The sequence below is a fragment of the Oreochromis niloticus genome, linkage group LG5, assembly GCF_001858045.2.
Source record: "Oreochromis niloticus isolate F11D_XX linkage group LG5, O_niloticus_UMD_NMBU, whole genome shotgun sequence".
NCBI lineage: Eukaryota > Metazoa > Chordata > Actinopteri > Cichliformes > Cichlidae > Oreochromis > Oreochromis niloticus.
Window position 1 is genome coordinate 24,930,336 of NC_031970.2, and position 27,941 is coordinate 24,958,276.

At 40.0% G+C, this 27,941-nt stretch overlaps 1 protein-coding gene across 6 annotated transcripts; it reads left to right on the plus strand.

Annotated features, from left to right (window-relative positions):
* On the plus strand, positions 1–27,807 carry elmo2 (engulfment and cell motility 2). 6 transcript variants are annotated; one of them, XM_005469382.4, is made up of 23 exons: positions 1–151; positions 5,342–5,411; positions 5,592–5,690; positions 6,368–6,408; positions 7,121–7,193; positions 7,273–7,323; positions 7,925–8,094; positions 8,888–8,987; positions 9,441–9,592; positions 11,167–11,245; positions 13,338–13,373; positions 13,730–13,780; positions 16,922–17,044; positions 17,429–17,548; positions 17,665–17,769; positions 17,861–17,969; positions 18,151–18,287; positions 20,384–20,547; positions 21,751–21,863; positions 21,951–22,058; positions 22,211–22,293; positions 22,406–22,483; positions 23,269–27,807. In XM_005469382.4, exons 3-23 carry the CDS (start codon positions 5,613–5,615, stop codon positions 23,467–23,469), a joined length of 2,172 nt encoding a protein of 723 aa, XP_005469439.1. In that variant the 5' UTR covers positions 1–151; positions 5,342–5,411; positions 5,592–5,612; the 3' UTR covers positions 23,470–27,807. The 6 variants fall into 6 exon arrangements, with proteins under 6 accessions (XP_005469439.1, XP_019214349.1, XP_019214350.1 ...); XM_019358804.2 differs by having other exon boundaries at positions 9,441–9,586; XM_005469384.4 differs by lacking the exon at positions 1–151 and adding an exon at positions 190–352.
* Positions 27,808–27,941: the final 134 nt, after the last annotated feature.

A 27,941-nucleotide genomic window follows, 5' to 3' on the forward strand; every position in this document is an offset into this window, starting at 1 on the left:
GAGAGTGCACAAATGATGAGGAGCCTGCCTCATTTGCAGACGGTGACATGGTGTCCCGCCTACAAGGCGTGGAACCGCGTCTCCTTTTCACGAGGATTTCACTGGGGACAGAGGGGGATACCGAGAGCACCATCGATGGCCAGGACACGGGGTGAGTAGCACCAAGTACTGACATTAGCAGATAAGTACCCTTCGTTAAAACCTTCCGGCGAAGCCGGTGAGCATCTTCTGCTCGGGTGACGGGCTGTATCCTGACTGCAATGGAGGAGAAGACGGGGACAGGCTGGGCTGGATGATTGAATAACACTAGCCGCCTGCTGAGGAATAACGGTGGTGTTCACTGTAATAGCGAGTGAGTTTGCTATTAATCAGAGGCAGAGAACAGCAAGAGACGTTAGCCACTGTTTAATTCAAGAAACGACACGATCATGAGTTGTGATTGATTACGCTAAACATCACAAGGTTGCAAATGCAGCCTTTCAATGCACCAATCGGTGGGCTTCTGTTAACCACAGCTTTGATCCTGACTAATCGATCACCAGCAATTACGCCTTAACCATTTTAAGTTTAAGTTTCTGGTTAAACAAGCGTGATTGGTCGTATTAATGATGGCTGAGAATGAGCTGCTAAGAAGACATCAGCCTTCTTAAATGCCAGAGGATGACTGTTATCGCACTCTGGGCTGCCAGAAGATAAATTTGCCTTAAATTCTTTTTTATTTTTTAAGAAAAATTACCAAGGCTGTTTTCTCTCCTCAGACAGCAGCTATCGTATAACCAGAAGGGGCGCCACTGCGCATGATCAAGTAGCCAACTAGCTGTCATCAAAGTTAGGCGCTTCTCAGTTTTTCATGTGTGAACCCGTTTTTAATGCCCACCGGCCTGGATGGGAGTCCCGAACCACATTTAAAAGCACAGTAAAATGGCGTCAGAAACATCCGGGTCGCGGTGAGAAGTAGCTGGTGGCGCCGGGGGGGACACAAAAAGTTGGGAGTCTTTTGAATTTAGGCTCCGACCACACTGTTGGGTTTCTTTTCAGGCTTGAGCTTCTTAGCAGTAGTTGCTAAGCTACCACCACAGCGCGTGCAGCCAAATAAAAAGCTCCTAGTGCGCGCGGCAGCCGCGAATCCAGTCATATACCAGCCAGATGACAGGCCCGCAGAAAGTGGAGAGAAAACAATTCCCATCGTTTTTCATCAATATGTCTGCCCTGTTCACAGACACCAGAAAAGGACAACACCAGCAGGTATTTTGAAATGGCGAGGCAGGAGAAACACAGGTGTAGTCACTGCATAGTCCTATGGGATAAAGTAAATGGTATCGATCACAAGTAAATACAGTGCCAGTACTACCGACACCAGTACCGATACTTTTAACTTAGAAATGCAGCTTATGTAGGGGAGAGCAATGTGTCATCACTTATGAGGTGAATCACCATCAGTTTGCAAATTCTGAACAGTTTTTAAACAGCACTAAATCACTGTGATTTTTACTTTCTGCAATAATTAGTTAACAAAATAAAACACACTTTATTTTCATTTTTTGTGAAGACCTGTGATGTAAATGTGTCTGTTTCTAAAGGACTTGGTTCAACTTCTGATGTCTAAATGACCTAATAAAATAGATGTGACATTCAACACAAAAACTGTGACATCTTTTATAATCCCCCAAAGTAATGTATTTAACACAGTTCAGTGGGTGAAATACTGAACATAGAGGATAAAAACAAAGTATTGATGCTATTGTGTCATTATCAATTCAATACCAATACCAGTGTTGGTATTGATACTATTGCTATTTGGACCAATCTGCCTACCTCTTGTGCACCTCTGGTTCGCTTGAATGACTGACATACCTAAGTTACACCGATCTATAGACTATCCATAGAGAGTGTATTAATAACAATTGTGTTTTTTCTTTTCCACCAATGGAGATGATTTACTAAAAACACAAACCTTGTCTACAGAATATAATTGGAGATGTATAGTAAGAAAAGCACAAGGGATACCTGATTCTAAATTCTGTCTGACTTTTTCGGTTTCATAGCTCTCAGGCTGAAAAAATGCATTGTAACTTCTTATATTTACAGAAATGTAAATATAACTGTAATTCGCCCGATATCAGCTGGTTAGTTACAGTAATCGTTGTCTTTCAGGGAACAAGCAAATAAGAACAAATATTACTCATTTTACTGTTGCCAAATGTAAAAGTAACTACTATTGCTCATGTTTCTACTGTGGTTTCAGTTTTTGACCTAGCTGTTTATTAACATAAATATCTAATTGGCCAATCACATGGCAGCAGCTCCATGCAGTTAGACATGTATACATGGTCAAGATGAGCTGCTCAAGTTCAAACCAAGCATGAGAATGGGGAAGAAATGTGAACAACTTTGAGCGCTGTTGGTGTCAGACGGGCTGGTCTTTCAGAAATTGCTGACATACTGGAAGTGTCCTACACAAAAATCTCTAGGGCTTACAAAGAATGGCAGTTCTCTGGGTAAAAATGCCTTATTAAGTTTAGAGGTGAGAGGAGAATGGCCAGACTGTTTTGAGCTGATAGGAAGGTAATAGCAACTTAATTACAACTCGTTAAAAGTACAGTAAAGATGCAGAAGAACGTCTTTGAACGTCAACACAACATGTCAAACTTTCAAGCAGATGGGTTCTGGCAGCAGAAGACCACACTGAGTGCCCCTTCAGTCAGCTGAGGACAGAAAACTAACGATACAATTCACACGAAAATTGAACAATTGAAGATGGGAAAAACATCGCCTGGTCTGATAATTTCTGTTGCAACATTCAGGTCGTAGGGTCAGAAATGGCATAAACAACATGAAAGCCGGGATCCATCCTGCTTTGGATCAACAGTTCAAGCTGGTGTAATAGAATGGGAGATATTTTTAGCCTACCTGAGAATTGTTGGTGACCATGTCCATCACTTTATCACCACAGTGTATCCACATACTGATGACTGCTTCAAGCAGGATCAACTGGAAGCAGTTCAAGAAACCGGTTTCTTGAACATGAGAATGAGTTCACTGTACTCAAATGGCCTCCACAGTCTCAGTCCAATAGAGCACTTTTGAGATGTGGTCATAGATCATGTCAATATGCGGGCCGCAAGTTTGAGACCCCTGGTTTATAGTAACAGATACTTTTTGTTTGTGCAGATATTTAGCCACATGTCATTGCTGAACAGGGCTGGAGGCTGGACTGGGAAGAAAAATCGTCCCTGGCTGATGCCATAAGTTTGATTATGGATATTGAAGCAGTCGTATTGCAGCATGTGACAATAATTAAAAGCTACACTTTAGCTATTAGTAGTGGCGTATGGTCAAAGTAGCCATTCATTTTACCTGAATCCTTGAATCTCTCCCTTTCTAAATATGTCCCTCTATGTATTTTCTTACCACGTTAATTTCATCTTCCTTGTCTCTTCCTCACTTCTCCACAGCTGGTGCTAGCAGCAGTTAATTTGCTGTATCTATTATTAGTTTCTTTTTATTGTTTTCTCTCAGCTCCACCATCGCCACTTCTTCCACACAAAACTTTTTCTACAAGCTGCGTGAGCACACAGCGACTGTAGGGGAAGAGCTGGTCGTGTTAAGAGATTTGACTGGGAGATCCAGTGTCAGTAATAAAAATGAACAAATGGGCTGCTGTCGGCGCATCCCAAAAGTGCGTCGGCCCACCGGGAAAATGCCCGGTATGCCAGAGTACCGGTCCAATTGTAGTGCTGCACATCAGTACAAGAACATGTGGAAAATGTTTTTACTATATTTTCTTTGTAAGAGAACAGGCCTTTTAGCAGATATTAGAGATCAGAGATTATATAATGGACAGTTTGCAAAACCAGTATTCTGTCATGTATTATTAATTTTTCCTCTTTCTTCATCATAATCCAAATTTATTTTAGGCAGAATTCACTTGGTGGTATTTTCAGACTCCACTGATAACTTGTTTACTTGATGTAAATCTTAATGCTGTATATCAGTCTGTTAAGCTGTGTTCTGACACTATCACAGTTGAGTGATCCCCTGGTCCAAAGATGAAAGGATTTGTGCATGCTAATTATTTAAAGTACAAGAGCTTAAATCTTTATCCCAACTTTGATCAGGAGAAGCTGGCATCTGCGGTGCAATGATATACTGACAGCTCATGCTGCATTCTCTAAAGAATGAACTTACTCTAAAGAACAAACTGTGCTTTATTTCGTGACCGATCAAAGGATCACGGTGTCAGACATCACATCCACTGATCATATAAAATGGCAGGCAAACGTATTTAGAGAACAAACATTCAGACTCTTCAGAAAGACTGTGCCGCAGTGCTGGAAATATCACTATGCTGATAAATCTCTAGGGAATACAGTTGTTGGTTGAGTCTGTTTCACAAAGATTTGCCTTTTGTGTAACAGTAGGGCAGTGCTTCACTTCGCAAATGAGTAGCTGAGCTTTACAAAGCGCTTTGTATCCTGAAAGCACCCTGAATGCAAAGAGCCATTTGGGAAACAGCAGTGTTTCTTTTCTTTACAGCTGTCTCCCAATCAGACGGCTTTTCCTGCTCGCCTCGTGTCTGAGCAGAGGGGGATATCGGTGTGTTGCCAAAGACTGGTCCCCGCTGTGCTCTTCCTGCTTTTGTATCGTCAAGCTTTTTTTGTTGCAGATCGTGAAAAATATGTTTAATAAGAGCCAGTGGTCTGCTGAAATTAGGTGTTAAAGGTGAGGCCTGACTAAACAAGAGTGCAAATAAAAGTTAGAACAGTTATAAAAACTGAGTTACTGCAAACACGCAGGCTACACGAGAGTGAGCGTTATAAAGGAATTTGAGTTCAAACGGAGCAGATGGCCAGAAGGTAACATCCCATATTGTTCTAATTAATAACCATTTTCCACACAGTTTTTGGATTCGTACAAGCTCTATTTATCTTTACTTCTTCATTGCCAAAGTGCAAAATGTGAAAAGGAAATAAAAGAGACGTTTCCGGTAATAACTGAACTGCAATAATTTACCGGTGCAATAATGTTTTTGCATAGAGGGTGCAGAGCGAGCTGGAAATGAAGGTAATTAGGTTATGCTTTGCAAATAATATGCAGATATGTCAAGGGCAACATAATTCAGCAGACCAGACTCAGCTGGCAGAAAGCTTGACCCAGCCAAGATATTTATGTGACTGTGTGTGTGTGTGTGTGTGTGTGTTTGTGTGGGTGGTTTTGTGAAACAGTCATGCTTATTGATCTGTTCTCTGACAGATTCAGTTCACTGAAGAGAAAATGTGGCGACTGAGCGAACTGAGCTTTTGGGCCTGCATGACCAGGCTGTGTTTTTCTGTGTTCACAGGGGAGCTGACGAAGGGGTTTATGCAGCAGAGCTGTGACAGCGACTGACGCTTTCAACAGTTATCAATTAGGTGCTGTACAACCCCAGATTCATACTAATGTTCTCATTGTCTGACTCTTGAGCCACATAGCTCAATAAGGCAGTTCTTTGTATTTTTAATCATCATTTATTTGAAGAGTAACATTTAAATGTAGTGTTTCAGAAAGTCTCCGAATGACTGGTGTTATTTATTTTCCTTTTTTTTCTACAGGGTGCTAACTAAAACACGGCCATGCCTCCCCCATCTGACATCGTGAAGGTGGCTATTGAATGGCCTGGTGCCAATGCTCAGCTAATAGAGATGGACCAGGTATGCATGAGTACGACAAATGAAATGAATCCTCACGATGCCTCTAAGAACTTTTCTTCCTCTAGCTATTACAGTGAATTATTCAATTCAGTTCAGTTTTATTTATGTAGTGCTACAACAATGGGTCGCCTCAAGGCTCTTTATGTTATAATGTAAAAACCCTACAGTAACAGAGAGAGAATCCCAACAATCAGATAACTCCTATGAGAAAGCACTTGGCGATAGTGGGAAGGAAAAAATCCTTTTTAACAGAAAGAAACTTCCAGCAGAACTGGGCTCATGGAGGGGTGGCCATGTGTCATGAGTGGTTGGGAGGTGAGGGGAGGAAGACAGGCCAAAAGACACGCTGTGGAAGAGAGCCAGAGATTTATAATAACGAATGATTAAACGCAGAGAGGTGTATAAACACATGTGGGCTGTAAAGAGTTGAGTGAAGAATAAACAAAATGCATAACAGGAATGGGAATAACAATTAAAGGGGCGGAAATTATGTGCGGCTTTAATGTGAAAATTTCATGCATGCAAAATACGAAAGTACCCCAACTGGCAGATTTGATAGATTAGTTTTAGCTTCAAGAAAGATAGTGCCATGTGAGGAGTGATCATTCATGATTCCTTTAAGTCCTTTAATGTCGAATTTTTCAAGTCTGTAATGAGTTTCTTTCCCCTCTTTGCAGAAAAGACCTTTGTCCTCAATAATTCGGGAAGTGTGTGATGGGTAAGTATTACTCCTGTATGTTTTAATTGTTTCCAAAGGTATGTTCTGTAGGATTACTTAAAATATTTGAGATTTATTTAGTTTCTAAAGTGTTAGCTATAATGAACTTGACTTTGGTGATTAGTAGAATGTAATTATAATACTGAAAGCTTTATTGCAGATAACTCAATCAAATGGTAGATCTAAGGAGCACATTAGTTAACTAACTAAACAGCAAGAAGCAGTGAAAGCCCAGAAAAAAGATGAGAAATGTCATTCTCTTAGATGCTTATGATGACCACACTTACTGCTGTAACACCATACATAACCCTACTCACCTCTTTCTAACCCCCATTGTTGTGTTTGGACTTTTTTGCACCTAAGTGATGGCTATTGCAGATTTTATCCCACCCATCCAGCTCTTAGCCTGGCTCCATCTACCCACTGCCTCCCTTTACCATCTGAAACAGAAAATTCTTTGCACTTTACTGTTAACACCCACTGAGTGATTCTCCTCCACAGCCTCTCTGTTTGCTGCTCGTGTAAATACAACTGCTGAAGGCAACAATCTGACTTCGAGCAACCTTTTGTTCATGCATACCAGAGTATGCTGCATTACATTACATTTCTACAGTGTGTTCTACTAATTTTCTTCTTTTTTTTCCCCAGTATTCAAAACTGATATTGAATATTAATTCTTTAGCAAACATTTTCTCTCTGCTTTTTTCTCCAGCTGGTCTTTGTCTGGCTCAGAGCAGTTTGCCCTGCGTTATGCTGATGGTCCTCAGCTTTATATCACTGAGCAGGTGAGCTTCATTGTTTTCTTCCTAACCTTGAGACGAGGACTTCATGAATCGATACTGAACTCCGTTGTAATCCTTTCAGAGTCGTGGCGACATCAAGAACGGGACCATTCTTCGATTAGCAATTTCTCCTGTAAGTGAAAAATGTGGCATTGATTTGAAAGTGCCATAGCAATACATTTGTTGGAGAAGTGCTCTCTTGTATGACAAAATAAATAAAAAAATATATTAAATGCTTATGTTTTGCATGTCTTATAAGATGCACTCACTGTTAACAATAATAGCCATTACTACAAACATTAACTCAGCCAATCACATGGCAGCAACTGTGTGCATTCATGCATGTAGACATGGTGAAGATGACCTGCTGAAGTTCAAATGAAGCATCAGCATGGGGAAGAAAAATGATTTAAGTGACTTTGGATGAGGCGTGGTTGTTGGTGCTCGGCAGGCCTGTTTTGAGCAATTCAGAAACTGCTGATCTTTAGTTATATAATAAAAGCAAGGTGTACCTAAAAAAAAAAAAGGCGAGTGTATATATCTTGCAGTTTATAAGACACTGGTCTTATAAAAGATCACATTAACATTTGCTATTGTAGCTAATAGAAAATTATTAAAATGTATTATTCCACATGGGCTATAAGTTTCTCCATATATGTTTACAGTGAATTCAGTGACCTGGACAAGGTGATGAAGGTATCATGACACTGATTGATCGTGTTTGTCTCTGACAGACTCGTGCTGCTCGCCAGCTCCTGGAGAGGATCCAGTCCCATGGCATCGATGCTCGCCTCGAGGCTCTGAAGGAGCTCGCCAAGCTCTCTGCAGATCCAACCTTTGCTGCAGAATTCATCAATATGGAAGGCATTGGGACACTGGCTCGACTTGTGGAGAGCGGCACTCAGTGAGTTTTTTTACCCCTCAGCCATGAAAGTCTGTTGGGATCTTGTTGTCAACCGTCAGGTGGGCAGGAGGCATGGACACCTACATTTGTGAATGCGATAACTCGAGAACAAGGCGATGTAGGATTTTCAAATTGATACCATAGGTGACCTTGTTCTCAAGGTCAGAGGTCAAGTTTTCTGAAAAACTTATACTACTTGATACTTGTGAAGGAGGTGTACTTGTGAACTCTGTTTCCCTGGGTCTTTTCCCGTGTGTCATGAATAAATCTTCTTTTATTTGGTACCAGTATTGGTTTTATTTTGTTGTATTTATCTGCGACACCTTAAAGGCCCGTCGGTGAAAATACTGTCAGACATAAACCGATCCGTGGCGCAAAAAAGGTTGGGGACCGCTGTTCTAGGAGGCTGAGCTGTAATGTTTTTGTTTTGTTTACAGCTGACAGAGGTGATCGATGACTGTGTGTTGTATCGTCTTTGTTGAATTTGCAAAGCTTGCAGTGCTGTAAACTGCTAAGGCTATTAGCAATTTTTAAAGAACATCAGTTTCCTTTACTTTTGCTGCTTCCTTCCAAATCCACTACTTGCATTTTTAAGCTCAGTTCACATTCATTTAGTGATTTTATTTATATGTTACAGTTGAATTGCTTGTGGAGGTCAAATAAATCCACTTAGTCAAAAAGATAAGTTTTGGCTTTTTAAAGTCTGCCCTCGTATCAGGATTTCTGTAAAGTTAATCTAAATGTTAACGTGTGATTTGAAAGGCCTGCGCTGACTGTACTTCACTCCCTTCAGCTTTGGTGAAATGTTGGCCTTCACTCTCACTGCCTTCCTGGAACTAATGGATCATGGCATTGTGTCCTGGGACCTTATCTCATTGTCCTTCATCAAGCAGGTACTTCTTCCAACAAAAGAACAATTCATAGGACACATTTTTCATTTCAGTGAAACACCACTGTACAACTTTCCACTTTAAGAAAACAAAACTAAACTTCAAGGTCTGTCATTTTAATGCCTTTTTATCCTTCCACTTTTCTTTAATTGCACTTTTTCTTTGACCTCTTTTTCTACACAAATGCCGGAAATGTGTGGGTACTGTTGCTGAGCAACTACTCACATAATTTGGAGCTCATTCTGTGTTTATGTAAATAGTTTTCTCTGGAAAACTTCATCCTAGCCTTGGCAGTCACTTGGGAGAATTTTGCAGAACTCTTGATTTTGTTTTCTTTGTACTGGAAAAAAATATTCTACTCGATTTTTGTTGAAATGAACCAAATAAACCAAGAAATGAAACAAAGAAACAAAATTTGTTTCTCTGCGTTAACCGGTCTTCTCCGTGCTCACTTAGATTGCGGGCTACGTCAACCAGCCGATGGTGGACGTGTCCATCCTGCAGCGCTCCTTGGCCATCCTCGAGAGCATGGTTCTGAACAGCCATAGCCTCTACCATCGGGTGGCACAGGAGATCACCGTGGGACAGCTCATCGGGCACCTGCAAGTGTGAGCACACACACACGCACAGGGGCTTCCTGCACTCTGAAATGGGGGAAAGTGGAGGGTGTAGAAGTGTGGGGTGACTGGATAGAAAAAGTTGCTGTGAGTTTTGTTTCTGTTTATGTGGATGGGTATGGGTGCACAGATGATCCCAATCAAACAGCAATGCTGTTATAAGATTTTTGTTGTTGCTGAGAGCTCCCATGAAAAGACCAAAACCAACAAGTTAGGAGGACACAAAACCCCCAAAAAGGGAGTCGAACACAGGACATGGAGAAAGCATACAACCTGAATACACAGGGTGGGCAGGGTGACTAATCAGGGGGGTGTCTGGGAACATAGAGGAAGGAAAACAGCTGAAGAATCACGCGGTAAGTAATGCTGAAAACACCATGAACCAACCAAACTAACCAAACCTCAAAGAACTCCTAACCAAGAACCTGACGCATGGTGGTGATGGAAACTACTTTTACTGCATGTATCAGGCTGCCAGTTTCGTTATAATCAGATGAAGGAGGGCCAGGTGTGAACGTTAGTGGTGACTTTAAGTAGTTAATCTGCTCTGTTTGCTCAAATGTACAAGTGTCAAACATAAGGCCCGGGGCCCAGAATTGTCCCGATGCAGACTCTCAGCCCACTGGATGGGGCCTTTCACTTAAGAACAAGGCAAAGAGAGCATAAATTTTCATATGTTTTACAGCTTTTCCTACTGATAAAAACCTGCTCCATGGCTACTATTACTGTTCTCACAATTTAACCCCAAATACTTGGTCTTAATTCTGTTTCTTACATATATCTCAGGGATTAAATGTGTAGATAAACTTATTTACACTGACAGAATGGGGAGTTTCACTGTTCTGGCCCATTTAGGATCAAAGTGGGCTGTATGTGGCCCACGATGTAAAATGAGTTTGACATGCCTGCTCTGGTGAGTTTTCACAGCAGCACGACTGCATATGAGTCACTCGCAAAATCAAATCAAATCTCTGTGCTAGTTATAACGATGATACATTTCGTATTATGAACAACAGTGGAGCCCTATGAAATGATGAAAATGAATCTTCTTCTTTTGGATACTGCCTTTAGGGGGCGCATCATCTGCCTCCATGTCACCCCTGTCTCATCCTCCTCTCTCACACCAACCCTCTGCATGTCCTCCTTCACTTCTTCCATGAATCTTCTCTGTGCTCTTTCTCTTTTCCTCCTGCCTGGCAGCTCCATAGTCATCATACTTGGTCCAGTATATCCATTATCCCTCCTATGTACATGTCCACATCATATATGCCTTACTAATAATACTAGGTATAAGATCAAAAAGCGTTTTCTGTTACGATAAACTCAAAGTTGGTTTTGGTCTTTTTATCGGAGTAAAGCCAAAGTTTAGAAAAATGTCACATAGAAAAACTAAAGACTGATGCAAATAAGACCCTTCTAAAAATCCTGCACCCATCCCAGGTGTTTGTTTTGATGGTAATTAGACTATTTTTTTTATGCTGTTAGCCTGTAGTTTTGTTCCTGTGTGGAGATTTGCAGAGCATGCTGCTTCTAACTGGTTGTTACGCTGCTGGATATTCCTTCAGGTCAAACCAGGAGATCCAGACGTACGCCATCGCTCTCATCAATGCTCTCTTCCTGAAGGCACCAGAGGACAGACGGCAGGTCGGTGCACTGCACTAACAGCACAGAGACAAGGACAGACCTAACTGAAATACTAATATTAAATCTTCATATTTCATCCTAAAGAAATCCACTTATACATAATAGACATTGATTCATAACATTTGTGGTGTCAGAGAGCTGCAGACAGTGGCTCTCCGTGGTTTCTAATGTGCGCACCAGTAGGCCAATTAAAGCTAATCTCATGAACAGACGTCTGTCTGCCAGCTGTCACGCTGTGGATTCAGCCATCACTGCAATGACACACTCACTCCAGATACTTTCCTTTGAGGTTTGTACATTTGTTTTGCTGCAGTTTTTTCAGAGCAGCTCAGTGACGTTAACTGGCCACCCATCTGCAAGTGACTGATGGTTGTTTGCGTCTTTTAGAAAAAGAAGCCGGAAAACAGAAAACAATGAGTTTTAAGAAAGCAGCTTCTTTCCATTTAAGGACTGTACTCGATGTTATTCATGTGTAATATATCACATCACATTACATTACATTTCTATTTTTATTTTCAGTTGAAGTTGATTTAAGGAGATTCGAACAAAAACAAATTGAATCTCGAGTATTTTTGTTGTTCAGATAAATGTACAAATACCGAAGGTGGAAGTGTTTCTGTCCCACCTGTCAACGCCATCTGTCCTCTCTCTCCTAACTCCAGCATGCTTCAGAGTTTAACCTTGTTTAATACACCTTACATGTAGTTGTGTGCTTTTCTAAATTATTGTTCTCCATGTAAACTTTGCAGTTTATGCCAGAAATTGTATTGTAACATAGAAAACACAACATTTCTTGAAATAATGTCTTATAATAAATGGAGTAGTACTTACAGTATATAGAACTTTTCTACTCCGTTTGAGCAAAACGCTTTCTAACTACAGGCCTCATTCACGCATTCACAGACACGCATTCATGATTTTAACCTAACAGTCACACACTCAAACTCTGTTAGATTCATCGAGGGCAATTTGGGGTTCAGTATGTTGGCAAAGGATACTTTGAGATGCATACTAGAGGAGCTGGGAATCACACCACCGGCCTTCCAATTAGTTAAACAACTTGCTTTACTTTCTGAGTTACAACTCTCAATTAAAATGTTTTAACTAAGCCAAAGAATTTACATAAAACTAAAAAAATATTATTACTTGTTGCTGTTCTCTGTTAGTACAAACCCTCCATTTACACAAATTGACGATATCTGTTTACATTTTTTTAAAGGATTTTTCAACAGCAAAATATGACATTTAATATTACGTTTTTAGTTAGTTTTAGTTTTAGTTATTTTAATTGTTACTAAGGCTGTGCAGCTGCAGATTTGCAACACCTGGTTTATACTTAACATTTCCCAAATGTAAAGGTGCTGAAATCATCAGTCCTCATTCAGCTTTAAAGTTCTAAAAAATTCAAGTGTACACTCAATTATATTTAATCTCAAGATAAAGTATTTTCCTTAATTTACTGTGCAATGCACCAGTTTCGTTTTTACCGTAACAGTAAACGGTATGCAGGGCTTTTAATGACATTTATCTCCAGTTGCTGTTGTTGACCACTGGAGGGCGAAGTGAGTCAATTTTACTTAGAGAAACACAGCAGAAATGCATCCTGTGTTTAGCTCGCACTGTGGCATCACAGTAATTACCATCTAAATGCCAGTTTTCACCTCATTTAGCAAATAGGCATTAAGTAGCACCTCAACTTTTAGATTTATAGATCTCTCCACATCAGCTCGATGTTTTTCTTTTTTCTTATAAAAGAAGAGAGGCAGGGAGGAATCAGAAGAGACTAACATGTTTACAGTACACACATGAGAGCAGCCAGTAAGCCTCAGTGATCTGCATGTTTAATGGTAGTTCTAAGCATCATCCTGCTACTCCGTGGGTTGATAAATCCTGCCGTGGGTGATGGTTTATAAATGTAGTTTACGTCGGGTGCATTAGGTGATGTGTGACTGCTGATTTTTATTTGATGCTGTTTCATGTTCTTATTTCGTTGCATGCTGTGCCGGTGATGTATCTCATGGTCCATGTGCGTGCACGTTTTATTTCCATTACTGTTACACCCACACTGCTCCTCCCACTCTTCAACCCGTAGGAGGAGTATACTAACCCGCTGGAGCAGCACCTCACTGTGAGTACACATCCCTCTTTAGCTCATATCATCTTTTCCACCTCTCTTTCACTGTCTGATCCTTTCTGTGTCATGGAAAGCCGCTGCATAAACTTTCAAATTAAGCCAGAACCATAGCTTGCTGCACCAGCAGACAGACTCGTCACCGACTGTGAGACATATTTTACAGAAGGCGTGAAAGGCAAATAGTTTAAACCATAGATCAAAATCTAGCTTTAGATTATTTCTTCAAAATTCTCATATATCCGTAGGTCGATGTCAGTAAAATTATCATTGGGTGCGATTTTAGTTTGGAGTAAATCATCTTTCCTAAATTGATTTTTGTGGGTTGGAGTAATGTGTGTCTTTACCCTCAGGAAATGGCAAGCTCTTTGGCTCAGAAACACCTGCGCTCCATCATCCTCAATGTGAGTATCAAGTCTGAAACTCAGACACTAAAACGTAGCAGAGCTTTCATTTGATGGCTGTTAAGCTTTCCAAGTACTTTAAACAATTCCCATTGAAAGTGTCAGGAACTACTTCCAATAAAACTCCCCAAAACCTTGGTGATACACAATACTTGCGTTCATCTAGTAAGTAAGTAAGTAAGTAAAATTTATTTATATAGCACTTTTTAAGACAAGAAGCTGTTACAAAGTGCTTCACATGGGAATGAAGGCATGTCAAACAACAATATAGCAATATAAAGGAAGTATAAAAGCATATCAAACAAAGCAATAGTACAGTATAAATGTAGTATAAAACAACATATTACACACGAACATTACCCAAATGCCTGTCTAAACAGATGTGTTTTAAGCTGTTTTTTAAAAGAAGCCACAGTGTCGATGGTGCGTAGCGGGGGGGGCGGGGGGGGGGGGGTAAACCGTTCCACAGTATTGGAGCCAGGGTTTGAAAAGCGTGATCCCCCTTCGTTTTCAAACGGGTCCGTGGTATAGATAGAAGACCACTATCAGTGAATCTAAGAGTCCGCTTTGGAGAGTAGGGTTGGAGAAGCTCCGTGATATAGGTGGGGGCCTCACCTTGTAGAGACATAAACGTAAAGGTGAGGATTTTAAACTTATATCTATACCCAACCGGAAGCCAGTGCAAGGATTTTAGTATAGGAGTGATGTGGGAAAATTTATAACTGTGGGTTAAAAGCCTTGCTGCAGCATTTTGAACCGCTTGGAGCCGATTCAGTGAAGCCTTAGATACACAGGAGAAGAGTGCATTACAATAGTCTAGCCGGGAGGAAATGAAGGTGTGGACAAGCAGTTCAGTTGTGGAGACAATAGTCCTGAGTTTGGCAATATTTCTTAAATGAAAAAAAGCAAGAGCGGGTCACAGATTTAATATGAGCGTCAAAAGACAAAGATTGATCGAAAATTATCCCAAGATTCCGAGCAGTAGTTTTTATCGAGGATGAAAAGGCACCCAGATGTTGACTAATTTGGGGCTTGATATTCTCTGGAGCAAGGATTAAGCACTCGGTCTTGTCTGCGTTTAGCTGCAAAAACATTAATTTCCTTAAGACAGTCCATAAGAGTGGATAGCTTGTCTAATTCCCAAGGTTTAAAGGAGATGTATAATTGGATGTCGTCTGCATACAGATGGCAGGAAATATTTTTGAAACCGCTAATGATCCGGCCTAAAGGAAGAATATATAGTGAAAATAACAGGGGGCTTAAAACCGAACCTTGTGGGACTCCACATAGAAACTTAGCCGCATCTGATCGGAAGTTTCCCACTGAAACTAAAAGCGTTCTATCCTCCAGAAATGAGGTGAACCACTTTAGGACAGATCCAGATATCCCTACCATGAAATTTAAGCGATGGATTAAGATCTGATGGTCAACGGTATCAAAGGCTGAGCTAAGGTCCAGAAGAACTAGGACTGAGCAATCACCCCTGTCTGCAGCCATCAAGAGGTCATTTGTGACTTTCAGGAGAGCAGTTTCTGTAGAGTGTAACTTTCTAAAACCCGACTGAAATTTATCAAGAATATTATGCTTCTCCAGCGCTTTCTTTACTTGTAGCCAAACGACTTTTTCTAAGATTTTAGAGATAAAAGGAAGTTTTGAGATGGGCCTGAAGCTTGACTGAAGTGTTGGATCCAGGTTAGGCTTTTTCAGCAAAGGTTGAATAACCCCCTGTTTAAAGCAACTGGGGACAAAGCCAGATAGCAAGGAACAGTTTATCAGCGTGACTACAGAGGGCCCGATGGTATCAAAATCTTTACAAAATAAATGAGTAGGTAAGACATCAGCTGAACTCGTTGAGGGTTTCAATTGGGTCAGTATTTCCGATAGATCTTTTAAAGAAACTGGGAGGAAAGATTCCATAATTATGGAGTGTGGAAGATCATGGTTGGTGGGGTTACCTAAGGGAGTTATGTTACCTCTTAGGCAACTGATCTTATCTTGAAAAAATTTTAAAAATTCACTACAGTCCTTATCTGAAAAGACAGGTGTACATGGCATTGGGGGGGAGACGATGCTACTCAATGTATCAAAGACAACTTTAGGATTTCTTTTTCCTACTGCAAGTAGTTGGGAGAAATAAGTGGCTCTGGAGTCTTTCACCATGTCATTAAAGGTAGATAATAGTTCTTTTAAGTGGAGCTTATGAACCTCAAGTTTTGTGATTTTCCACAGGCGCTCAGTTTTACGGCACATTCGCCTAAAGCTGCAGATAGCTTCTGTGAACCAGGGCGGGCATTTAGCAGTGCTGCCTTTCCTGATTTTAAGAGGAGCCACTTTATCTAGAATTTTTTGACATTGCGAGTTGAAGGAGGCCACCTGCCGATCTATATCATCTGTTTCAGATAAATTGTTATCAAACAATTCCATAAATTCTTCTACCACAGAGTCGTTAATTAATCGTGAATGCTTCATATAAACAGAGGGTAGAGTGTCACAGGTAAAAGAGAGATCAAATAAAAGATATTTATGATCACTAATAAAACTGTCTCTGCAATGAACTGGGCTGATATCCTCCTTTGAGACTTTCCTGTGTTGGCGTTTGGTGATGGTTTCGACCCTTGAACAATGAGCTGGTCACAATTTGGAAAATGGAAAGCTTTACTCACTTGCAGGGCTGTGACACAGAACCAGCAAATGTGATATGGGGCCAAGTCTATGAAGTGGAACAAAATCTCCTCTGAAAATGATTCCTTTTGGCATTTGTCTGAAAGCTCCTGGCTGAACTGGCTGCAAATGGCTGCAAGTTAGGAAGTGCTGCACTCAAGCCTCCTGGAATAAGGAAATGTCCTAGAGCTCCACCATTGTGCTCTTTCATGCACTGTTAGTGTGACCTGGTTATCTACGAGATAAATGTCTGTGCTATTTTATTTTTTATTGGTATTTCAGACAAATTGTAATCATGGTGTATGTCAGAAAAATGCTTATCTTGCTTCTAATTAGAAAAATAATACAATTCATTTGGTCCTTTTTGTTATATTCCATCAGTAGCTTTGGTTTGTACTGCTTCATATGATATGCTGCTTGTTCACAAATTTTCAGCCATCATAAAGGCTCAGCTCAAATCCCTGTGCTCCTCTTTTCCAGCACGTCATCAGAGGAAATCGACCAATCAAAGCAGAAATGGCACATCAGTTATATGTGCTGCAGGTGTTGACTTTTAACCTTTTGGAAGAACGAATGATGACAAAAATGGATCCTAATGACCAGGTAAAAAAGTGGAATAATGAATTTTGTGCTTATTTCCATGTTGCTATGCAGTGGTTTGTGTGATTTGAATGTAAAGTAATCTAATCGTCTGGAGCATGTTTAAAGAAGCAACATGTTCAGCTGAATGGAAATAGCTGGATCCTGAAAAAGTGTAATTAGAGACAGCCTGCTACCAGTGACGTTTACACTGTCAGAGCTGCTTTAAGTGTAACAAGTGGACCAGAAAATTAAAGTTTTCCTGTATTTTTTTTCCACTGCTTGTTTACAGCCATTCTCTCTCTGCCGATTGACCTAACCTTTTTGCCTTTTTCATTTCAGTCCTTTGCAGCTGTGTGTTCCTGTTTATGCTAATATGCTCCAAACATGTTGGTTTTTCTCTCACAGGCTCAGAGAGACATCATTTTTGAGCTACGCAGAATTGCCTTCGATGGAGAAAATGACCCCACTGGCACAGAGAAAAGAAAGGCCATGTACACCAAGGACTATAAGATGCTGGGCTTCACTGTGAGTCTCCGCTCGAGATTTCAGTTTCTTCTGGAATAATTTGGAGGTTGAAATCGATCCAGTTTGGTGAGATTCTTTCTGTCTCTTCACTCACATTATCTCTATTTAAAATGCAGAACCACGTGAACCCAGCTATGGACTTTACCCAGACGCCACCAGGGATGCTGGCTCTGGACAACATGCTGTATCTAGCCAAAGTTCACCAGGACACGTACATCAGGGTCAGCGCTGGTCTCATGCATGACTTTGCCGAGTTTACAGAACCAGCAAAGTCTCCCACAACACGTTAACACGTTTCCCTACTCATGACAGATTGTTCTGGAGAACAGCAGCCGAGAGGATAAACACGAGTGTCCTTTTGGCCGATGTGCCATCGAACTTACTCGAATGCTCTGCGAGATACTCCAAGTTGGAGAACTGCGTAAGCAGCTTTGCATATGTTGCTGTTGTATTTCAGTGTCACTCTATCCCTTAATGTTTTTTACATTTTTGTTAAATTTGATATTGAACTTACTCCTCGATTGCAAAATGGTGTGAGATGGAAGAAGCGTGTCTCTCTCATGCTTCATGTTTTTCATTTAGAAATCTTTTCTTTTGTGTAGCTAATGAGGGCTGCAACGATTATCACCCCATGTTCTTCACCCATGACCGGGCATGGGAGGAGTTCTTCTGTGTCTGCATCCAGCTGCTTAATAAAACCTGGAAGGAGATGAGAGCCACAGCTGAGGACTTCAACAAGGTCAGATATGAACATACACAACACATCTACATGTCAACATTTCCACCCTAGACAAGCTTTTATATCATTTGAAATAGTATAAACCATACTGCCACATGTTAGACCATGTGATTGATTGATTGGTTTATAGATGGATGGTGCAATGGTGCAAGCCTCTTCGTAGAGCCATGACTTATATGACAACCATTACAAACCCCAAATACTACCTTTTCAAACTCTGTGAAGTAAAAGTACTATTAGTATAGTTAATTGTGTGTAATTAAACTGTGTTTAATTAGTATAGTACTAATTAAACACAGATAATATAGTCGGATTGTTTGAAGTTCCTGGGAATAATTGGAAATGGAATTCTCTGGGTTTAGTTTAAAATACATGTTTAATTATATTTACGTAAATTTAACTTTATTTATCTATATTGTGGAGTAGAGAGAGTGTGTGACCCCTGAGCCCAAACTGGGAGCTGGTTCCATTGTGAAGGTGAAGGCTCTGCCTCCCATTCTATTTCTTTCCCATTCTACTGCTAGAAACTCAAAGCAACACAACTAAATCTGAGCTCTAAGAGCAGAGTGCTTTCTTTTGGCTAATATGTTATTGTAAAGTCTTTAAGATATTACGGTGCCTGATCATTTGATCTGATCATGTGAAAATGAAGGCAAACTAATATGGGAGAAATATGATCTCTTTCCAGTCCCTTTAGACTGATTATTTTCATGGTAAAACTTTCTTTGAAGTAGATTAACTCCACACTCTCTCGTCCTCACCTGTAATCATGCACCTTGGGCTCTGCACTGTTACTCTACACTGCTCTACACGACACAGCTTCAAGTTACAATACTGGGTTAATTCAGTCATGCGTATTCAAATAAATTAAGTTGGTAGATAAGAATATTAATGTGTTTTTTGTATTGCTCTCTACAATAATAAAAATGTTGTAGCTTGACCACAGTCTTGTTATATAATACGATTAATATTGTGTTGGTTGTCAACCCTACTGAGTGAGTTTGTGTTTTGAGCAATGTCACTTCAAAGTGCTGGTGCACTGCATTCAAGCTGGAAATGCTCAGCAATGGAGGGAAATAAAGAAGAAGCAGAATATCTGTTTGTGTTTTGTCTTCGTTTGATAGTATCAGTAGAGGTAGATGGGAAAGTGTTAGAGCAGGTCATTTTCATACAGGCCACCAGTCGATCACGGGTTTCGGCTGCTGATGCTGCTCTCATCCATGCGGTTGGTGTGGATGCTAACTACTTGGTTTGTCTCAAAAACAAAAATTGTTCAGAAATGTGTGCTTTGATTTTTGTAATCAGATTCACCGAAACAGTGAATATTTTTGACTTTGGTCGACGACTTTCTCTTTTTTCAGAAGAACACATTAATTCCTCTCTGTCGGCTAATCATTTTGGCAGTTCCTTAACTCCGTTTTTTTTCTCTGCATCATCAGGTCAAGAACTTTACTTTGTACAATATGTCGGCTAAAAATGTTTGTCTATGAGCCATAGCTGCACTTTCCTTCATTAGATAATTTTCGAGTGGTAATCTGAAATAATTACGTGCTAATTATGGAAAAGTCACCACACTGACATAACCTAACTAAAATGATGATTTAACAAATCGCCTCAAATGTCATACCAAGTGCAGTGATGTTGAGTACAGTAGGTGCTCATCATTGCCAAATACACACCATCCATCCAGAGCAGACTGTGTTTGACAGGTATCACTGTGAGGAATATCAGGCGTAACACTGACACACATTACTGTAGCTGCTGTGTTCTGCAATGTGTGACTGAGCAGCTCACTGGAGCAAACAGTTGAAAGGTTTTCGGTTTATTAAATAATGCATGACAGTTACTACCTCGAAAGACATTTAATGAAATGAACAGGGATACACAAAGCTGGTTTGCGTATAGAGTGGTTTAAATATTAATACCTTTTAAACATATTTCAGTCAGCAGTTTTAGCTTCTTCTCCGGGGAATGAGGGTTCATTAAAAGCCAGTGTTACTACTCTACAGTGTACTGTACCCATGTTAGCATTCAGGAGAGTGTGTCATCTTTTCTTACTCGTCTTTTGTGTGTATGTTTGGTTAAACCCTCACCAGGTGATGCAGGTGGTCCGTGAGCAGATCACCAGAGCTCTGGCCATGAAACCGTCGTCTATAGACCAGCTGAAGACTAAACTGCGAGGCCTCAACTATTCAGAGATTCTGCGTCTGCGGCAGTCAGAACGAATGAGCCAGGATGATTTCCAGTCTCCACCCATCATGTCAGTTTGTGTCCACACTACTTTTCTTTCTCATTGCCAGCCTGGAGAATGTGGCTGTAATGTTTTTTTTCCCTTTGCTTCGCAAATCTGTCAGACTGTTGTGATGTCTGGTCCTAGAAACACCTGCTGCACTTGGCGTTACTGCAAAGTTACGGCGAAGGCAGTTTCTTTGGGTTGTGTGTATATGTTTGGACATTTTAGGACACATGTCAACATGATAGCATTAAGGATATGACCATGAAGCTTTACATTGTTGTTGCTGAGATCAAAATGAAGGTCACGAATAGGCGGGTGCTGGAAGTAAACTTCACTCGCATAGTGTTTCCCAGAAGAGGAAACACTCTTTCGTCTTTATCTGGTTGACAAGCCAACTTTGTCTATAAAGCACTTTAAAAACAGCCACCACTGTCTGAAGTGCTAAACATAAGAATAAAAATACATTTTAGTAAAATATTTAATAAATGAAGAAAAAAATTGGCTCGAAGCCAAGCAGAGGAGGCGCGTCTTAGGAGCAAATTTAAAAATGGCCAGTGAAGAGGGCGGTCCGATGTGTAGTGGCAACAAACTCCACAGTTTGAGAGCTGCACCTGCAAAAGGCTTATTCCCTCGACACCTCCACGCACGGAGTGGAGGCTGATTGGCTGAAAGACGGCAGGCAAGAAGAGGATTGGACTGCAGTAATGGTGTCTTTATTGAGATTGATAGCGTGGGAAAGTGGTAGTGATGTGAAGAACAGACTAGCAGCTGAACACCCAGGAAAGCAGGCAGATGAGTGATTACAGATCTTCCTTATTGAACTTCAATAAGGAAGCACAGGCTTCATTTTAAAATGAACTCAGAGCAGTGAAGATAAAAGAGAAGTAATGTGCTGTCTCTTCCGTGTTCCAGTTAAAAGCCAGCAGTTGCACCAGCTTGAAACGAGACAGGGAGCACTCATCAATGTACAAAGAGTTACAGGAATCTGACAGAGCTCTGATAAAGGCATGGATCACTGTTTTAGAGTGACCCATGACCCATACAGCTGCACTGCTCTGACTGTCCGATCTTAAGTCATTCTCCATCCTAAAACCCATGTTTGTCACAGTAGGTGCCACTGGGCCCACGACAGCATGGACTTTCCCACGATGCTTGTGTACTCGGCTGTGGTCTCTTGCATTTGAGGAGTTTTTAATCATATCCGAACTGTGCGTTTTTGTGCTGCAGTGAGTTGCGGGAGAGAATTCAGCCCGAGATCTTAGAGCTCATCAAGCAACAGCGACTCAACCGGCTGTGCGAGGGAAGCTGCTTCCGTAAACTGGGCAACCGCCGAAGGCAAGGTACAGTACAGCATCAGAGCAATCGCTTTGCTCTTATGAATGATTGCTGATTGTAAACTATGCACCTTGTCCCCTTCTTTTATCTAGAAAAGTTTTGGTTCTGCAGACTCTCTCTGAATCACAAAGTGCTGCACTACGGGGACTTGGATGAGTCACCTCAGGGTGAAGTGCCTTTTGAGCTACTCAGTGACAAGAGTAAGACACTATAGTGGTTCCATCTGCCTGATAATAAGTCTTTCATAACACAGACAATGACACTGTCACCAGCAGAGCACGCCGCGTCTGTCACAAGGCTGACCTTAATAGATGAATATGATTATGTGTTTGTTTCTTCTGTTTTTCCCCAGTCCCCGTCTCCGATATCAAGTCTGTGGTGACAGGGAAGGACTGCCCTCATATGAAGGAGAAAAGTGCTCTAAAACAAAACAAGGTAGTGTCATTTTCTTTCTTTTTAATTGCCATTCTAGTCTCATAGCTGCCCTTTAATTCTGTGCTGCCGCTCAGTGTAGAAACTCTGTTGTTTGACCTGCTGATTCCCTCAGGAGGTGCTGGAGTTGGCCTTCTCTGTCCTCTATGATCCCGATGAAACACTTAATTTTGTTGCACCCAACAAATACGAGGTAAGCTCATGTGTGCACGATAACACGACAGCTGTTCTTCCTTTTGTTTGGCACATGTGAAAACTTAAATCCACACTGATTAGTATTTCTATTATTAAAACGTGGTTATTTGTGTGGCGGGCTTGGAAAGAATTAGCTTTAACTCCCCCTAAATTGCACATCCTTGTGGAACACTTTAGCATCATTAACTTCTTTACTTTGTTTTACAGTCAGCAAATCTACTGATTTGCCTTAGTCTCACAGCTCTCATCATCCTCATTTCCAGCGACAGCAGGCAGCTGAATAAGCTCTGACAGATTTGCTGTATGTTACCTTCCCAGCAGTAAATGGCAGACAGATAAAGTTAGCAACCAGCTGGTGAACACAGCAGCTAAAGAGCCAGATATTTCCCTTGGCAATTGGTGAAAAGCAGAATGTGAGTTAATATTGCACTTACATTTGCCAGGTGGATGGAAACACTTCCAAATGAAGTCTAAGTTGTTCAGTGTTTGCCACTTATGTAAACTATCAGCTGTTTGCTAATACATTCTCTATATTGACTTTAAAAGGTGATAAAATGTTAATGCTGTTTTTTTTTATTATTGTAAAACAATCAAATATTTCAAAAATAGCTTAAGAGCCTGGTCCGGGTGTTTGTTGTAGAACCTTCAGCTAAAGGTCTAAAAGCTGCTCTCAGAAATCAGCTAACATAAAAAACGAACAAAAAACCTTCTTGGATATTTTCCCTCATATAGGCCTGGCTGTGGTTCACCTTCATGTTTCTGTGTGTGTGTGCATATGTGCAGTATTGTATCTGGACTGATGGGCTGTGTGCGCTGCTGGGCAGAGAGATGGGCAGTGACCTGACACGCAGTGACCTAGATACTCTCATCAGCATGGAGATGAAGCTCCGCCTCCTCGACCTTGAGAACATCACGATCCCGGAAGCGCCGCCTCCTGTGCCAAAGGAGCCTAGCTCATATAACTTCACCTACAACTACAGCTGAGATGTGTGCGTGCGTGCGTGCGTGTATGTGTGTTTGCAATGCATGCATGTGTTTGTCAAGGACGAGTATGCTTTTGATGAATTTAGCTGAAAATGTGGAAAAGGCTACTTTGAATTTTTTTTTTTTTTTTTTTAAACATTTCAGAACCTTGGAGGCTTTTACTTGTTTGTGACGCTGGATAGGAAAGATGTGTTTTATCGCCTGATAGAGAGGTCAGAAGTCAGGGTTTGGTAGAGAAATGCTCTCCTGGAAGAGCTGAAAGAGATGAAATGAGAGAATCTCATCTATCGGAGCGTTTCAAGCAGACTGAAGATTTGCTCTTCTTGTTGTTTGCCATATAAAGGTGGACATGAACACAGATGAAAAGATCAAAATCTACAAATGAATGTTTACATTTTAGTCCAACTTGAAGCATGAGACACTTGCCGTTTCCATGGCAACTAAGAACGAAGTAGCCAGTTTTAAATGCTGTGTTCACTCCGATACTGCCTGCTCCTCCATGTGTACAGATGTACAGTACAGTGTAATCACTTCTACACCCTGCTCCTCATCGTGGTCTTATTAATACTAATATATCTCATATGCAATTGATTAATTTAAAAAGGATTAGACATGTGAGAAAGCTTGAGATGTAAGATGTATAGAGCAGAAGCAGGTAATGTGGAACTATGTTCCCTTATTCACTTTGTTTTGTTTGTCATACACGGGACAAAACGTTTATCAGTAGGAATTATAGCTTTCCAGAGTCCAAATGATAATATAGAAAAAAGATGGTGAGGTGTAACTAAATTTAAAAAAAGCTATTATAAAAGACCAGAAAACTGACGTGTGGTTACATTTGGGAAGTTGGAACATTTACATTTAAGCATTTTCTTTTTCTTAAGGGTGTCAGGTGATTAATTATTAGACCAGCCATTTCAGCTCCACACATGATGATACAGTCATATATCTGTTGCGGCTTCAGTTAACTGAGTAGCATTGATGCTGCTTCTTTCTTCACACCACTACAGTCTTTTCATAGGCCTGTTACACAGTGTGAGCGTACTCTACCATATAAAGGATTAATGAAACCGTTTAAGTGTTTCTTGCCAAATGTAGGTGTCTGTAAGTGTGTGTCTGTGTGTGCAGATTTTTAAAGTCTGTGTGTGTTTTTAATGTTGAGAGACTGAGGGCAAAATCTCTATATTTAAAGGTCACGCTGCTCGTTAAATTCGGGGTCAAAGCCCTGACACAAACACAATTAAAAGACATAAATCATGTGAACTTTTTTTCAATCATAGTCACTGCATTGCCTTATCATACACTCAAATGTTGACAATGAAACACTACAACACACTAAGATATGCTTATATATCTACTCATATGAAGAGTTCATAAGTGTTGTATAAGCAGATAATTATTTATAGACACTGTATAACACACTTCTAATACTATTTCATGTCCACATATGTTAATAGTTACAATACTGTGCAAAAGTCTTGAGCCATCCCTCACTTCCAGACTTGCTAGTCATTTTTAAACTGGTCTTGAGCAATAGTTCTCCATCCTTTCTATCTTTGTCTTTTCTTTAATTTTCAGTCCAGTTCTTGCACCTGAACATTTTCAAAGGAATGTTTTCTTGTTGTTTGTGAAGCCACTTAACACCAACTTTTGAATCATTTACGCATAAACATAAACTAAGTCCTAACTCAAGGGATAAACCAGTATTGTGTCTACATATAACAGACAGCTTAACAAAAAAAAATCAAAAACATGTTTATTCTCAAAAAGCTATTCGCCCAAAAAATTGGCATATGTCAGCATGGTACAGTGTGCGTCCTTAAAAGGACACTGGATAACAGCAGGGGCAGGCCTATAAAAACCAAAAACTGTCTACAGCAGATCAACAGTGTCTGAAACTCATGCCCTTATGAAATAAAGATTTTTTTTAAAAAAGCCCTGCAAAGACCGGACACATCTATTGATCCATCTACTGTTCACTGAAGCCTCAATAGCAACTTAACGGCAGCTGAGAAAAGGTTGAGGTATGCCGAATTACCAAAGAACTGGACTGAAAATCAGTGGTAGTTCAAATATTTGTCACTATATATGGTTGAGGTCAGAACAAAGACACAACAGTGAGTATGGGTGAGGTGCTGGGGATCTTATCCAAACATTCTGAAACATGAGTGGAGAAAAGTACCATCAGATTTTGATCCACCATGCATTACCATCTGGAAAGTACCTGATTTGACTCATTTTTCATTATTACATTGATCCCAAACTCACTGCCAATGCAGTAAAAGCTTTGATGGAAAAAACTTTAATGGAAAAAAACCCCCTGTGAAACACTATCAGTCATGGATTGGCCTACCCAGAGTCTGGACCTCAACATTACTAAAGCCCTGTGGGATCATTGTGAAAGATAATGAAGCAAAAACCAGCCAACATCCAACCAGAACTTTGAATTACCTTCATGAAGCCTGGAGAACTATTACTGAAGACTACTTAAAGAAATTACCAGTAAGAATTTCTAAGAGATTTCATATAGTGTTGAAGAATAAAGGTGATCATACCAAATATTGACTTTAAAGCTTGTTGGAATTGTACAAACCCTGTTTTTGCCTTACATGATGTATTTCCATGTATGTTTGCACAGGTTTTAAATCATTTGTTTCCCATATTGCAATATAAAAAAAAGAGCGCTCTAAGACTTTCAAACAGTATTGTACATAGTGGATTATAAATCCTCCAATTACTGTTTACATTTAGTGTGTATTATATTGAAACTATCAGATTATCTAAGCTAACACTTAGGTTATACTGTGTTGCTAAAATGTTTTCAGTTTCCTAGTTGGTGACAAAGACTTTAGTCAACACTTGCATATTGACTTAAATCAGCTACAGCTCCATTATAATTTGTTATAAATAATTTATTGATATACTGTTAATACAGTAAATACATACAGTTATTAAGAACTATTTCTAAACTATTTGGAAAGTTCATCCTACAGAGTGATAAAAAAGTGTGAACATATAAGTCATGAATTAATCAGCATTTGGAGCTTTGATTTCCAACTTGCAAAGGCAAGCAGGAAAAACAAAAGGACAGAAAACACAATCAGATGCACAGAAGGAGACTAAAACAGAGTGGCATCTAGTACTGCTCATATATCATAGTGAAGTATGCAGCATTGTGTGTGCTTTGTACACAGTGGTAGTAATTACAGTATTGTTGCTTGATGTCATTTTCTAATTTCCACATAGTTTCTGGTTCAAAACTTCGTCTTCTAAACCAGAACTAATTACTTGTGTCATTTGTTAATGCAGAGTAGAGTTATATTTTTGTAACTGATCGTACGATTTTGTGAGTCTTGAAGAGAATGGGAACTAACAGTGGCATTTTCACTTCACGTCAGTGGGTGGGGTACAGTCAGCATGCTCACGTCACACTGAGAGCACCTCACATAATTTAGGACACCAACTCCAGCAACTTCTTATGATGTCAGCTTGTGAAGAGGTTTACATTTGAGATTTTTTCTTGTTGTTTTTTGTTTGTTGGGTTTCGACTGATGCTGAAGGATTAACGGGTTAATTTCACTGGTTAGTGTTACGGTGAGCCAAAGAGTTCAATTCGAGGCAACTTATAAAACCACAAGAACACACGCAAACTACTAAAAGATTTTTCAGCATTTATCAATGTGAGAAAACAACCACATGCTGAATTGCCGCCAGAATAAACGGAGAAACCTGGATATAAACAGAATACTAAACTGTGACACAACTTAAATGACACTAACATCATCTTTCACCTTCAAAAGCAACAAGCTACAGTATGCTCATCAATATTTAATGACCCTTAAAAAGATTTTCATTGTATTTGCAGCGGCTTCTGTGTATGCTAATGCATGAATAATTGCTATCATTTTTATTATTTTTGCTAAATCTGTTGTCAGATTTGAATATTTGATGAATATTTTTCCTAAGTTGCTCCAAAGTAAGTTGCAGTATTTTGAGCTCTCTGGGCTTCCGTACACTTTTTATTTCAGAAAGTAAATGGACCATTAAGCTGTGTTCAGAAATCAGCTCAAACAGGTTGGCAACGACAACATATTACAGGAAGTAAAGGAGCGTTGCTTTGGATGTACAGTTTGACTTTGAGGTTTTTGCATCTGGCTCTCTTTTACATGACTTGCTAAACTATTTATTTACACTTGGTAGTGACAGTAAAGAATGACAAAGTAACATAAATTTTAAACATGGTATACATATAAGTCATTGTATGTATATACAGTATTGTGTTGCCTTATTGAAGAAATGTATTATGTTTTGTGTGAATAAATGCAAACTAACTACTGATTAAAGTGTTTTGTTTTTTTTATTTTAGGTGGGAAACTGGGGTTTGTGCTTATAAAAGATGACTAAATTAAAATATTGGGCAGTTTATTAGAGCATATAATAAAAAGTAGACTGAGATTCACATATTAATATCT